The sequence below is a fragment of the Stegostoma tigrinum genome, chromosome 15 (genome assembly GCF_030684315.1).
Source record: "Stegostoma tigrinum isolate sSteTig4 chromosome 15, sSteTig4.hap1, whole genome shotgun sequence".
Classification (NCBI taxonomy): domain Eukaryota; kingdom Metazoa; phylum Chordata; class Chondrichthyes; order Orectolobiformes; family Stegostomatidae; genus Stegostoma; species Stegostoma tigrinum.
Window position 1 is genome coordinate 67,623,582 of NC_081368.1, and position 14,711 is coordinate 67,638,292.

General features: G+C 43.4%; 1 protein-coding gene across 1 annotated transcript in view; it reads right to left on the minus strand.

The window, feature by feature from the left end:
• Positions 1-2,526: 2,526 nt before the first annotated feature.
• The window catches only part of LOC125459043 (sodium/hydrogen exchanger 2-like), a 140,953-nt gene continuing 128,768 nt past the window's right edge, over positions 2,527-14,711 (minus strand). Inside the window, exon 12 of the mRNA XM_048544959.2 lies at positions 2,527-4,730. Coding sequence (XP_048400916.1) covers positions 4,471-4,730 — 260 coding nt within the window. The 3' untranslated portion in view covers positions 2,527-4,470. The remainder of the gene's footprint in view (positions 4,731-14,711) is intronic.

A 14,711-nucleotide genomic window follows, 5' to 3' on the forward strand; every position in this document is an offset into this window, starting at 1 on the left:
CCTCAGGTGACCTCCCACCCACAGCCTCCAACCTCATCGTTCCCCAAACCCGCACCGCCTGCTTCGATCTCCTTCCCAAAATCCACAAACCTGACTACCTTGATCGACCCATTGTCTCCACGTGCTCCAGTCCCAGTGAGCTTATCTCCACCTATCCTGACTCCATTTTCTCCCTCTTGGTCCAGCAACTCCCTACCGACGTCCGTGACGCCATCCATGCCCTCCACTTCCTCTAAAACTTCCAATTCCCAGGGCCCCAACACCTCATTTTTACCACAGACATCCAGTCCTGTACACCTGCATTCCCCACGCAGATAGCCTAAAGGGCCTTTGCTTCTTCCTGTCCTGCAGGCCTGACCAGTCCCCCTCCACTGACACCCTCATCCACTTAGCTGAACTCGTCCTCACCCTCAACAACTTCTGCATGGGCCCAGGCTATGCCTGCCTCTTTGTCGGTCACATGGAACAATCCCTCTTTCATACGTACACCGGCCCTAAACCCCACCTCTTCCTCCATTACTTTGATGACTGTGTCTGCGCCGCCTCGTCCTCTTACGAGGAGCTCAAACAGTTCATCCACTTCACCAACACCTTCCACCCCAACCTTAAGTTCACCTGGACTATCTCTGATAACTCTGTCTCCTTCCTGGACCTCTACTTCCATCTCTGGCAACCACCTGGAAACCGAAATCCATGTCAAGCCCATTGGCTCCCACAGCTATCTAGAATACACCTCCTCCCAGCCACCTTCCTGTAAAACGCCATCCCCTATTCCCATTTCCTTTGCCTCCACCACATCTGCTCCCAGGATAAGGCATTCCACTCCTGAACATCTCAGATGTCCTCGTTTTTCAAGGACCGCAATTTCCCCCCACCCTCAGTGGTCGAGAACACTCTCGATGGTTTCTCCCACATTTCGCATAATGCATCCCTCACACCCCGCCCCACAATAACAACCAAAACAGAATCCTCCTCATTCTCATGTACCACCCCACCGAGGTCCAGATCCAACGCATCATCCTCTGACACTTCCGTCATCTGCAATCTGACCCCACCACCAAAGACATTTTTCCCTCCCCACTCTTATCTGCTTTCTGGAAGGATCATTCTCTCCAGGACTCCCTGATCCACTCCACAATCCCCTCCAGCCCCACCACACCCAGCACTTTTCCCTACAACAGCAAGAAGTGCTACACCTGCCCCACACCTCCTCCCTCAGCCCCATCCCAAGCCCCAAGACTTTTCACATCAAGCAGATATTCACCTGCACATCTGCTAATGTGGTATACTGTATCCGTTGTTCCCGTTGTGGCCTCCTCTACATCGGGAAAGCCAAGCGGAGGTTTGGGGACTGCGTTGTGGAACACCTACACTCCATTTGCACAAAACAACTGCACCTCCCAGTTGCGAGCCATTTCAACTTCCCCTCCCATTCCTCAGATGACATGTCCATCCTGGGCCTCCTGCAGTGCCAAAACGATGCCACCCAAAGGTTGCAGGAACAGCACCTCATATTCTGCTTGGGAATCCTGCAGCCCAATGGTATCACTGTGGACTTCACAAGCTTCAAAATCTCCCCTCCTCCTACTACATCTCAAAACCAGCCCAACGTGTCCCAGATAACAAGGTGTAGTGCTGGATGAACACAGCAGGCCAATCAGCATCTTGTCCCACCCTGCCTAACCTGTTCTTCCTCCCATGAATCCCCTCCTCTCACCTCAGGGCCCACCACCAACCCCTAACTACTAGCCTCATCCCACCACCTTGACCTGTCCGTCTTCCCTGGGCTGATCTATCCCCTCCTTAACTCCCCCTACATTCACCTTTACTGGCTCCATCCCTGCCTCTTTGACCTGTTTGTCTCCTCTCCACCTATCTTCTCCTCTTCCATCTTCTATCTGCCTCCCCCTCTCTCCTTATTTATTTCAGAAACCCCTTCCCCACCCCCATTTCTGAAGAAACGTCTAGGTCTGACATGTCAACTTTCCTGCTCCTCTGATGCTGCTTGGCCTGCTGTATTCATCCAGCTCGAGTTATCTCTGATTTTCCAGCATCTGCTGTTCCTATTATCTCTGTAACAAATTTAACCTCATGGACTGGTATTCCTGTCCCAGTGATAAGTGCATCCTGCTTACCTGCTTTTTACCTGTTTTAGGTGGGTTTTCTTGGCTAGAGAAGCATTTGGACTACCTGCAACCCCATACTGAAGATTTTCTCTCACTTTGGCATAGTTTATTGGGCTTTCAATACCCACAAATGTGTCTAATAATTGCTCTGGCCTATTGTCTGGCATTTAATACACAGCTGTAAGTTTCCCAGCAGCATCATCAACTCCCCTCTTCTCTTCTCCACCTCCGTCTCTTTGACTAATATTCTTCTTCTCCAATCCTCTCACCCTTAACATACAATCTTTTGCTGTTTTGATATTTTTATACTGAACTCTTGATATACAGTTCTTTCTCAAATATCAACCAGTCTCAGTAAATTATACAATTAGAGCTGGATCCCACAGAATCACTGCAAATGTTTCATTGCTAAATCACAATGCTGGTTGGTTCAAATTTTTATTTTCCATAACAACAAAATGGAATTGCAGCCAATTATTGGGTGTATGTACAATACAGACAATTACATGGTGCATCAGCGACATGTACAGCAGATACAGTATAACACTTGACACATTATATATAATACATACAGTTACTTTGTAACACATTGTACATGAGATGATATACATTCTTCTGATGTTGCGGTGCCCGTCCAATTGTGCTGCTTATTTCCAAATTGAATGTAATTATCTCTCTCCGACACTTCTTTCAACATGTGAATCCTTGATGATAGAAGACGTCTCTGAAGTGGAGAAGCAGTGCTTAGTCGACTGAGAACTGCACACGAATATGTGATGTGGATATAATAAATGTCTGGGAGTAATTTAGAAACTCCCAGGGCTTTTCAGTCCCATGGTCCTCATGACATTATTAAAGTGCTTAATGTCTCATGCTTAAGATATTGTAGCAGTTTGAAATATAATAACTTTGCTTTAGGAAATTAATAATCCACCTATTATATGTGATTATTACTCAATAGCCTCACGCATCTGGATGAATAAAGATATTTTCAGCAATATTTATGCAATTCCCTTAAATGCCTACAGGGTTTCAAGCAGTGTCAGATGAGCTAATGATGGCTAACTGTACAGTTTATTTTCGATAGTAACTGTACATGGTGTTTGGATGCAATATCTGCCCAGATGGCCACGACAAGAGAATTTGCTTTGTACTATAATGATGAATTTAAACTACACACAGGAGCTTACAAAGTCCAAAGAGACATTGGTACCAATTTTAATACAGTTACTCCATATTTCACTAATGTGTAAACAGCGCCAGGGAAAAAAAAAGCAGGCATTAATTCTTTTTCTGAAGAAGGGTCTAGGCCCAAAATGTCAGCTTTCCTGATGCTCTGATGCTGCTTGGCCTGCTGTGTTCATCCAGCTCTACACATTGTTATCTCAGATTCTCCAGCATCTGCAGTTCCTACTATCTCTGAGGCATTAATGTTGCATAGCTTTCCTGTCACCAACAGTGATTCCTAGAAAATAGTCTTTTGGCCTAGTATTTTGAAAGTGATATTTGACATAATTGTGTACAAGGAGTTTGTTTGATCATTGAAATAACACTATATTACAAAAATGAAGAGAAATGCATTCCCAAGGTTGTATGACAAAACCAGCCTATTGCACTGTCAAAAGGCCCCATTCCTGCAGGTTGGATTCTGTTGGCAGTTCCAGAAATGTGGCCTGCCAGGTGTCAACCATCCTTCAACTGTTTAAAGTGGGATTTGATCTTGGAGATGGTGGAACTTGTTGTATGTTTAAAGATTGAATAAACTTGAATCTGTCTTCTCCAGAGTTTTGATGAGTGAGAGCTGATCTAATTTATATTTTCGCAGTTCTTACAGGGTGTGACAGAGTGGATGTAGATATGGGGTGATTCCCCTGGCCGGTGAGCCTACAAACACGGAGCACAGTCTCAGAGTAAGGATTAGGTCATTTAAGACAGAGATGAGGAGGAATTTCTTCACAGAGGCTGGAAAATCTTTGGAATTACAGCCCCTAGAGGTCATAGAAACTTAATCATTGAGCATGATAGTGACATCAGTGTATATGGAGATATCAAGGGAAAGTGTTGGTTGAAGTTCATTTAGCTATTATCAAATTGAATGGCAGCCATGTTTGAATGGCCTATTCCTGCTCCAATGTTCTTATAATCAATATGGTACCTGAAAATCTCATATCGAGCGTGGCTTCAGAGTTAAGATGAGTGTTGAGTGCTGAATATCTCACATTGTCTGTCAGAACAATTTTTAATTTTTCTTTTTGTTCCAGATATTCTACATTGGATCTGTGACAATTTGCTTCAGAGAATTAATGGAGGTGCATTCGGCTTTCTTGCACCCACTGCCAGTTTGTTATAATCCATTTTCGATTGTATTCTGAGAAGCGAACCTTAGCTTTAATTTGTGCACAGGTCTTTTGTTTTCAGTGTTATTTTTAATTTCATCCTCTCCCTTTTGATTTATATCTGTTTCATTCGAACTCTGTAAGTCTTCTGGCTCTTCTTCATTAATCCATTCTGTCCTGTGAGGTTGCTGAGGAGTGACAGACATGGACTTGGGTAGCTTTGGAGATTGGTTTTCTGCATTGTTTTTGGCACCTCCATATCCTCCAACTGCACAAAAGAAATACAAAGACACCCTGATATCTTCAAGCAACAGAATTCCCACAGAAATCTTCCATTGCAATTGCCAATTGTAGTTATTTATCAGGTAGATGAAAGTCTCAATAATAAATGTTTCAATGGTATAGCCGATGTCATAGAAGTGGCTCAGAATGTGTAGGGAGAGCACTGAGGAGCTAGAAAGTCTACCTACTCCACCAAATAGAAAAGTATGTCAAACATGGATTTTGGAGACAAGGATATTCCTTGCCAAAAAAAAGTTTAAAAAAATGACACTGGAATATTGTGACCCTTACTAAGTCCTGTCATGCTGGTAAAGTGCATCAGGAGGGGCCCAAGAGAATGCTCTGGTTCCCTTGCTGGATTTTAGACAGCAAGTTACCAAAATAAAAACAAAGACCTGGATATTTATCACAGCAAGTTATGTGGGACAATGGGGGAAGGCAGAATTCCAGATGACAAGCTGTTGAGGCCACCTTATTGAATGTTTTTAAGGCAAAGATAGATAGATATTTGAATTGTAAAGGAATTGTAGAGGTGGGTGGGCAGAGCTGAGTCCATGAGATGATCAACCATGATCTTACTGAATGGCCAAGCAGGTTCGAGGGGCCACATGACTTACTCTTGCTCCTATTTCTTATGTTCTTATGTGTCCGGGCTTTCCTGAATGCTCGATGGTTTTAACTGTATAGCATGTGCTTTCTCTCTGTTACAGGATCCCCATGTAGACATCAGCCTACTTGAAAAGTATTCGTTGGGCAGGGAACATTCCAGAACAAGTCATGGGGAAGGTGGGGGGGTGGGGTTTGGGGGTTAGGTTTTGACTTTGGAGGCACAGCCCATTCCACTTTGTGTGGGTTTTGAAGTGGGGCGGTGGGTGTGACCAAACCCATTAACCTACTGTGCATTTGAATTTGGGGTATCTAATCATCAATTCAAAATGGCTGTCTAGTCTTAAAACCAATGGCATTTTACATAGAGTCATACAGCACAGAGATAGGCCCTTTAGCCCAAAGGGGTCCTTGCTGACTAAAATGTCCATTCACAGTAAACTCATTTCCCTTTATCCTTCTAAACATTTCCTATCCATGTATTTATCCAAATGCCTTTGAAACATTGTTAATGTACCTGCCTCAAGCACTTCCACTGGTAATTCATTCCAAATGCATACCATCCTCTGTGTAAGAAAGTTGTCCCTCAGATTCCCATGTATTCTTTCCACTCTTACCTTAAACTGATTCTCCCCAGTCCCTGATACCCCAACCCTCGGAAAAACGAGTGCATTCACCCTATCCATGCGTCTCATGATCTTATACACTTCCATAAGATCCCTACTCAGTCTCCCACACTTTAAAGAAGAAAGGCCTAGCTTGTCAAACCTTTCCGACACCTCAGTCCTTTGAGTCCTGGCAACATCTTTGTAAATTTCTCCTGCACTCTGTCCGGTTTAATAACATCCTTCCTATAAGAAGGTGACCATATCAGAACACAACACTCCGAGCGTGGCCTCACCAACGTCCTATACAACTGCAACAAAACTTCCGAACTGTTATACTCAATCCCCTGAATAATGAACGCTAATGTGCCAAAAGCCCTCTTCACTGCCCTGTCTACCTGTGACTCCACTTTCAGAGAATCGTGCGCCTGGACTCCAAGGTCCCTCTGTTCTACTGCACCCCTTTAAGGCCCCACCATTCACCATGAAACTCCTACCTTGATTTGACTTTCCAAAATGCAACACCTCACACTTTTATCTATCTTGTCTATATTAAACTCCATTCCCCAGCTAATCAAGATCTTGCTGCAATTTCTGATAACTATCCTCACTGTCCACGATATCAACTATTTTAGTGTCATCCGCAAACTTACTTAGAATGCCTTGTACATTCTCATCCGAATCATTGATATAGATAACAAACAGCAATGGGTCCAGCACCAACCCCTGAGGCACACCACCAGTCACAACCTCCAGTCCGACAAACATCATTCTACTATTACTCTCTGCTTTCTATCATCAAGCCAATTGTGTACTCAATTTGCCAGCTCTCCCTGGATTTCAAGCAATCTGACCTTCCAAAGCAGCCTATCGTGGAGAACCTTACTAAAAGCTTTACTCAAATCTACATGGGCTATGTCTACCACCCTGCCCTCATCAATCTTCCTGGTCACTTCATCAAAGAACTCTAGCAAATTTGTGAGGCATGATCTCCCGCACAAAGCCACACTGACTACTCCTAATTAAACCCTGCCTTTCCAAATGCATGTAAATCTCACCCCTCAGAATCTTCTAAGTAACTTACCTACCACAGACGTTAGGCTTACTGATCTACACTTCCCAGGTTTTTCTTAGCAGCCCTTCTTGAATAAGGGTACAACATTCGCTACCCTCTGGTCTTCTGGGACCTCACCCATGGCTAATGTGGCTAACATGGGGAGGGGTTGTGTTGGGTGGTGGTGCACTGAAAATGTGAATGGGCTGTCTGCTGATGACAACATGGTGCAGGGCGGGGTGTGGGAGATATAGGTGAAGTTTGAGGCAGGAGGATGTACCTCTCTACTTTCTGGTCCACAGGAAGTGCTGAAAAGCAATTCCCCCTTCCCCAGAGCTCTCCTCACTACCCTTTAAACTGTCAGCCTTCTTTGAGTCTGAAAAGCGTATGAAATGAGAAATTTCTATGCTCTTTAACATACCTAACACATCAGTCATGCTAAAAGAGAGGGTTTGCTGCGGGCCCTCGATGAGGTCAGAGACTTTCACCATTTCATCTCTTCTCAACATCCAGTGCCACACACTCTTCCACATTCACATCCTTAAAGCTGAGAGACTCATGGGAAAAATCAGACCCAGCTCCAGATTTGGTACAGACATAGCTGAGTCTTGTTGAATTGGCATACTTGTAGGATTGTTGCTATGGCAACAGGATTTGGTATCATTCATATCTGGGAATTACTGCCTGCAATAATAAGGTCACTGGAAAAATGGAATGTTGTAGAAGGCTTTGAAAAGTGCATTCCTTCTCTTAGTTTTGAGTGTTTAGTGTAGTTTTGTGCAGCTGTTCATTTCCATGTTAGGGTTAGGGTTCAATAGGGTTAGGTTTAGACATGAATCAAGGTTAGGATTAGGGTTAAGGTTAGGGTTAGACATGAATCATCCTCTCATAAAGGATAGAGTTTGATCCATCATGCATTCACCATTTTTTGAAAGGACAATCACAGGAAGCAGCAGATCCTTCTACTTAATTTTGCCAGTGTAGGTACTGAATGTCTCTGTACACAGTAAAGTCAGGTGTAGGCTAATTAGTTATTGAATATAGTCATGATAGAGATCAATAGCTTTTTGTGCACAAGGTAATTAAACGATCTGATGACACTTGTGATATTGAACTCGGAATCAAAGTGCAAGATCAGCCATAGTTCTACTGAATGTTGGAACAGACTTCAAAGTCCACAGAGACTGCTCCTGTTCCGATATCTTATGTTCTTATTTGTAGCCTATGTAACTATGTGTGTAATGGTCTGTTACATGTGGGGTGTGAACCTCTGTGCAGGTTGTGTGCTTACAGATAATTCTTTAGTTCCTTGGTTCTTCGGTCAGGAAAATTGATCATGCATGATACCAAACTGTCATTAAAATCTGGCCAGTTTATGAATATTCATGAACGGAGGAAGTCCTTGCGCTCTGTGCATTGTTTGTGTCACCATTGACTCATAATGAAGGAGAAGGCTATCCAGGACTGTCAGGAATGTGGATTTGAGGTCACAATCAGATCAACCATGATCTTACTAAATGGTGGAACAGGCTCAAGGGGCTGAATGATCTACTATTAGTATGTTTGTACAATATTTTCGAAAGTGCCAATCAGACCATCAGCCACATAAAGGATGACTATGTCAGATATATCGGCTAATATCTTAGACTCATCTATCACCTCTGAAAAAATTCAACATTGATTCCAAACCTCTGGTCACACCAAAGGTGATATCTCACTGCTCTCCTTTCCCCTAACAAGGCACCACTTTAAGGAAGCACTGAAACAAACATGCTCTGTAGCTGGATGAATAAAGAGGGCAGCACGGTGGCTCAGTAGTCAGCACTGCAGCCTCACAGCACCAGGGATCCAGGTTCGATTCCAGCCTCGGGCAACTGTTTGTGTGGAGTTTGCACGTTCTCCCTGTGTCTGCATGGGTTTCCTCCAGGTGCTCCGGTTCCCTCCCACAGTCCAAAGATGTGCGGGATAGGTGGATTGGCCATGCTAAATTGCCCGTAGTGTACAGGGGTGCGTGTGTTATAGGGGGATGGGTCTGGGTGGGATGCTCCAAAGGGCAGAGTGGGCTTGTTGGGCCGAAGGGCCTGTTACCACACTGTGGGAAATCTAATTTCATTTCTCCTGGTTAAGGGCAATCTGCTTGAACGGTGAAGAGGAAGCAAGAATAAAGCTGTACACTGATTAAGTTTTATTTATTCATAAGATATGGGCGTCACTGGAAGTGCCAACATTAATTGCTTATCCCTGACTGCCCAGAGGGCAGTTAAGAGTCAGCCTCATTGCTGTGGTCTGGAGTTCCATGTCGGGCAGATCATGTAAGGATGGTAGATTTCCTTCCCTGATGATCAATAGGAGACCGCATACTTTTTTAAACTGGTTTTCTGATGCCTGGATTTCTGTTGTTTTTGTAGCAGGTTCATATCGCACAAAATCAGCACTGGTTCAAATTATGGACAAGAACCATTTACATTTTAAAGTTTTGGAAAAGATTTGTAGCTCAGGTTGTGGATGAGGTTGTAGACATGCTCGCCGAGCCGGTGGGTTTGTTTGCAAACATTTCATCATTTACATCGTTAGTGCGCCCTCAATTTCCATCCTGCTGGTTATTTATATGCCTTGGTTTGCTGCATGGTTGGTATTACTTCCGGTTTGTATACAGGGTGTAATTCAGTGTGTCTGTTCATGGAGTTCTGGTTGGAATGCCAGGCCTCCAGGAATTCCCTGGCATGCCTCTGCTTGTCTTGCATGATTACCGACATGTTGTCCCAGTTGAATTTGTGTCCCTCGTTGTCTGTGTGTAGTGAGACAATACTGAGAGATACGACGAATTCTCATTTGTCTCACTACACACGTACAACGAGAGACAGGAACTCGACTGGGACAACACGTCGATAATTGCACAAACGAAACAGAGACATGCCAGGGAATTCCTGGAGGTGTAGCATTCCAACCGGAACTCCATCAGCAAGCACATTGAACAGAACTGGATACACTGAGAAACTAAACTGGAAGTAATACCAACCACCCCAGCAAACCACGGCATATGAAAAACAAGTGGGACAGGACACCTACGTTTCACCGGGAGTGCCCTGAAAATGTTACCGAGCAGGGTGATTAAATGTTTGCAACCAAACCCACCATTCAGCCAACATGTCTACAACCTCAACCATGTACATACTGAGCTACAGATGCATTCGCTGTTCTGTTTTGAATGATTCCATCACCCTTACGTGATTCTAAGTTAAGATGTGCTTGAGACACTAAATGGGTTCATGAAAGGCAGCTCATGTTTAACTAATGTACTGGAATTCTTTGAGGACATTATGAGCACAGTGGACAATGGGGAACTGTAGATGTGATTTTGGATTTCCAGAAGGCATTTGATAAGGTGCCACACAAAAAGCTGCAAGCCAAGATAAAGGTGAATGGCATTATGGTTAATGTATTAGCATGGACAGAGGATTAATTAACTAACAGAACACAAAGACTGGGGATAAATGGGTGTTTTTCTGGTTGGAGGTCAGTGGCTAATGGTGTGCCTCACGGATCAGTGTTAGGAATACAATTAGTTACATTTTGCATACACGATTTAGAGGTGAAGACTTAGTGCAGTGTGTCAAAGTTTGCAGATGACACTAAAATGAGCGGTCAAGCAAAGTGTGCAGAGGACACTGTAAGTCAGCAGAGGGATATTGATAGGCTAACTGAGTGGCCAAGGGTCTGGCAGATGGGAGTACAATATTAATAAGTGTGAGGTCATCCATTTTGGTGGGGATAAGAGCAAGATGGACTATTATTTAAATGGTGAAAAATTGCAGAATGCTACTGTGCAGAGGGGCCTGGGTGTCCTTGTGCATGATTCAGGAAAAGCCAGTTTGCAGGTACAGCATGTCATTAAGCAGGCAAATGGAATTTTGTTCTTCATTGCTAGAGGGATGGAGTTTAAAAAACAGGAAGGCTATGCTGCAGCTGTACAGGATGCTGGTGAGGCCACAACTGGAGTACTGTCTACAGTCTTGGTCTCTTTACTTAAGAAATGAATGGAATGGGTGCAGAGGAGGTTCACTAGGTTGATTCCGGAGTTGAAAGGGTTGATTTATGAGTAGACTGGGATGATTGGAATTTAGAAGAATGAGGGGCTGATCTTAAAGAAACATGTAAAATTATGAAGGGAACAGACAATATAGAAGCAAGGTGGTTGTTTCTACTGGTGGGTGAAACTAGAACTAGGTGGCATTGCCTCAAAATAAGGGGGAGCAGATTTAAGAATGAGCAGAGGAGGAACTTCTTCCCCCAAAGGGTTGTGATCTATGGAATTCCCTGCACAGCAAAGCAGTTGAGGCTACCTCACTGAATGTTTTTAAAGCAAAGATAGATAAATTTTTGAACAGTAAAGGAATTAAGTGTCAAGGAGAGTGGGCAGATAAGTGGAACTAAGTCAATGAAAAGATCAGCCATGATCTAATTGAATAACAGCGCAGGGTTGAGGGGCCAGATGGCCTACTCCTGCTCATATTCCTTATGTTCTTATCAGATAAAGTGTCAGAGTTGACGTAAGAGGAAATACATCCTACTACAGGAAGCGGAAAAAAATTGTCTGAGACTCACCATTCTGACTTTCTTTAGAGATAAAGGCAGTACTTTGAACTGGCCTTGCCAAACAGGAACCTCACAGAATAATATGGAAAGCTAGTTTAATAGCTCCACCCAATATTACTTGGAGACTTCAATAGTGAATAGACCCAAGCTTACACCAATCTTGTCAGTCACCTGACCAACAGTATCATGTACTCAGTAATTACTCAGGTGGCAGCAGGTAACTCATTAGAGCTGTGGTCAGCTGCATTTCTTCAAATATCACTGAACTAGCAAATGCAACTGTTCCAGAATACAAATTTCATTGATTCATGATCAATCTCGAGATTTGCCTTTGTGGGCTAAACAGTATGATAGTTGCTTGGGAAATGAGCACACTCTTGCTCAACTTAAGGTAGTTGGTTGCAAATGCACTGATGTCTAATGACTAAGATCCTTTCTGGTTCATGTATGTGATGATCACTTTGAAATAATCGCACAAACGCATTGGACGAAAACCTATAACTCAACTTTCGACCTCCAGAAGTGGTGCCACTTGGTCATAGTGCAAAGTTTTCGCAGGTTGAAATGATTGGGGAAGTATTGTTTGGAAATTTCTATGCCTATCAAGTTCCAAACTGCATGATTCACTTAGTGGGCAGTATAGATGATTTAAGCCACTGGCAGCTGTGATTGGACAGTGCAGAGTTCAAGTCCATTCATAATTCGAGCACTATATCATGTTCAGTTCATTAAGACACAAGGGGGTCTTTCAAGTTTATTTTCTTCATCCAAGCCTGCATTTAATGCCCATCTTGATTGCTGTTGAGAAGGTGAACACCTTTCAACTGCAGCGGTCTGTCTGGTAAAGGTGCACATGGGGAGGAATTTCCAGGATTTCGACTCAATAGTCATGGTAGAACTCTCATACACTTCCAAGTGAGGATGGCATATGGCAAGGGGTAACTGGTTGGTGGTGTTTATTGCCATGTAACTGATCTTATTTTTTGAGGGGGTAGATATTGCAGGTATGGATGATCTTTTGAAAACAAATTATGAATACAGACACCATTAGGCAGTGACAAAAATGCTGGATATTTATAATGGTGGATTAGATAATGAAGAAGTGGGCTGTTTTGGGATGAATGGTTTTGAGTTTCTTGAGTGTTGGTGGAGCTGCACTTATCTAGGCAAGTGGAGAACATTCCATTGTATTTCTCACTTGTGCCTTGTGAATGACAGTCAAGTTTTTTTGGGAGATAGAAGATGAATTACTTCCCACAAAATTCCCAGCCTCTGACTTGCTCTTGTAACCACATTATTTCGGTGGCTGGCCCAGTTAAAAATCTGGTCAATGGCGACCCCAGGATGTTGATGGTGAGAGATTTAGCAATGGTAATGCCATTGAAAATCAAGCAGAGGTGGTTAGGCTCTCTTGTTGCATACAATTATTGCCTGTCATAATAAGGTTGTGAGTGTTATCTCCACTTATCAGCATTGCCCTGTTGCCCAGGTTTTGCTGCATGCATCCACGGGCTCCTTTATTATTAGAGGAGTCACGAATGGAAGTGAACACTACAGAATCGGTCTACATGCCCAATTCTGACCTTATGACAGATGGAAGATCATTCATGAAGGAGCTGAAGATGTACATTCCATGAGAATAAAATTACCCATCAGGTCACGTCTGTTTTTAGTCACCCAATCAAATCTCAGATTTTGCAGGCAAGGAGAGAAAAATATGGCTTTCGCCATCCCTACAAACTAGAAAGACACAAGACCTGAAGCAGTTCATGTGAATCAGAGAAATGAAGCTCAGGTAATAATGGTCTAATTCCGTGCAGTATGTTTCTGACTGGGTTTATGGACCTGTGCTAGAAATTGTTGCCAGGCCCGCATGGATCATAAAAACAAACACGTTTCTAAATCCTACTGCTACATTCCGTCAGGGGCATAGATTCAAATCACATTGCTGTCACGGTTTGTCTTACACCAATAGCAATAGGATATATGATTCAATCTAAGGAGAAGTGACAGGTATTTCTGCAGTTGCAGATATGATTTCAAGATGGTGCATTGCCTCCATCATGGCAGGGTCAAAGATGGCATTGAGCAGCTGCTCAGCACCTCAAGATGGAGCACTGATAGCAATCATGGTCCATAAGCTACCAATAACACTGTTGGAGAGAGGGATTTTAACCTGTAGGCAGAGTGTGGACAGCTAGAAAAGAAACTGGCAAACAAAGCCATAAATCTTCAAATTACCTTCAGTGCCACACCATGATGAAAAGCCATAGCACTGAGAAATCGAGGGACTTCAAAGCTACGTTTTTTTGCAAAAGACAGAGAGTGGCAGTAGCTTTTTATAGATGGAAGGTGGGGAACCGAAGGCTGGATCTAGGAGTGAGTGGTTGACAATATAATGTGCTGCCGCAGTTTCTGTGCATTGGCATCAATTGAAGAACCAGAATCGGAAATGCAGTGCACAAGATCACCATTGACTGGTCAAATAAAGGTGATCCAGTAGGACTCATGTCTTCCAGACTGTTGTGAATAACTGTCACCTGTAGAATTCTCTCCCACTGAAAGCTGTTGGGGCCAGTTCATTAGATACATTCAAGAGGGAGGTGACTGTGGCCCCCGCAGCGAATAGGTTCAAGGGGTTTGGAGAGAAAGTGGGAATGGGATGCTGATCGGCCATGATTGTATCGAATGGTGGGGCAGGCTCAAAGGGCCAAATGGCCTACTCCTGCACTATTGTTCTAGTGGAAGATTGTACAAATGTCATTTTGCTGAAGACTATGCACATAGATTGGAAGGTTGGTTAGATACTGCTGTCGCCTGATGTTTGGAAGTTAAATCCTCAAAGGAACGGAACTGGAATATGACCTCAGCCTCTGAGAACATTCAAACCTTCAAAGGGCTGGGACTGCCTCATGAATCCCTGTCATCTACTTTTGTTGTAGCTGCTAATTTGTGCATAATTTGTAATATGATTTGACTGTGGTTTGCCAGTTAATTTGCGTCGATTTTGCTTTGAATGTTAAACTAGAAGTTAGAAGAGGTCCAAGTGCGTTCATTGGTTTTCTCATTAGGATCACTTGGTAAATTTGGTTTTTTCAGTTTGTCA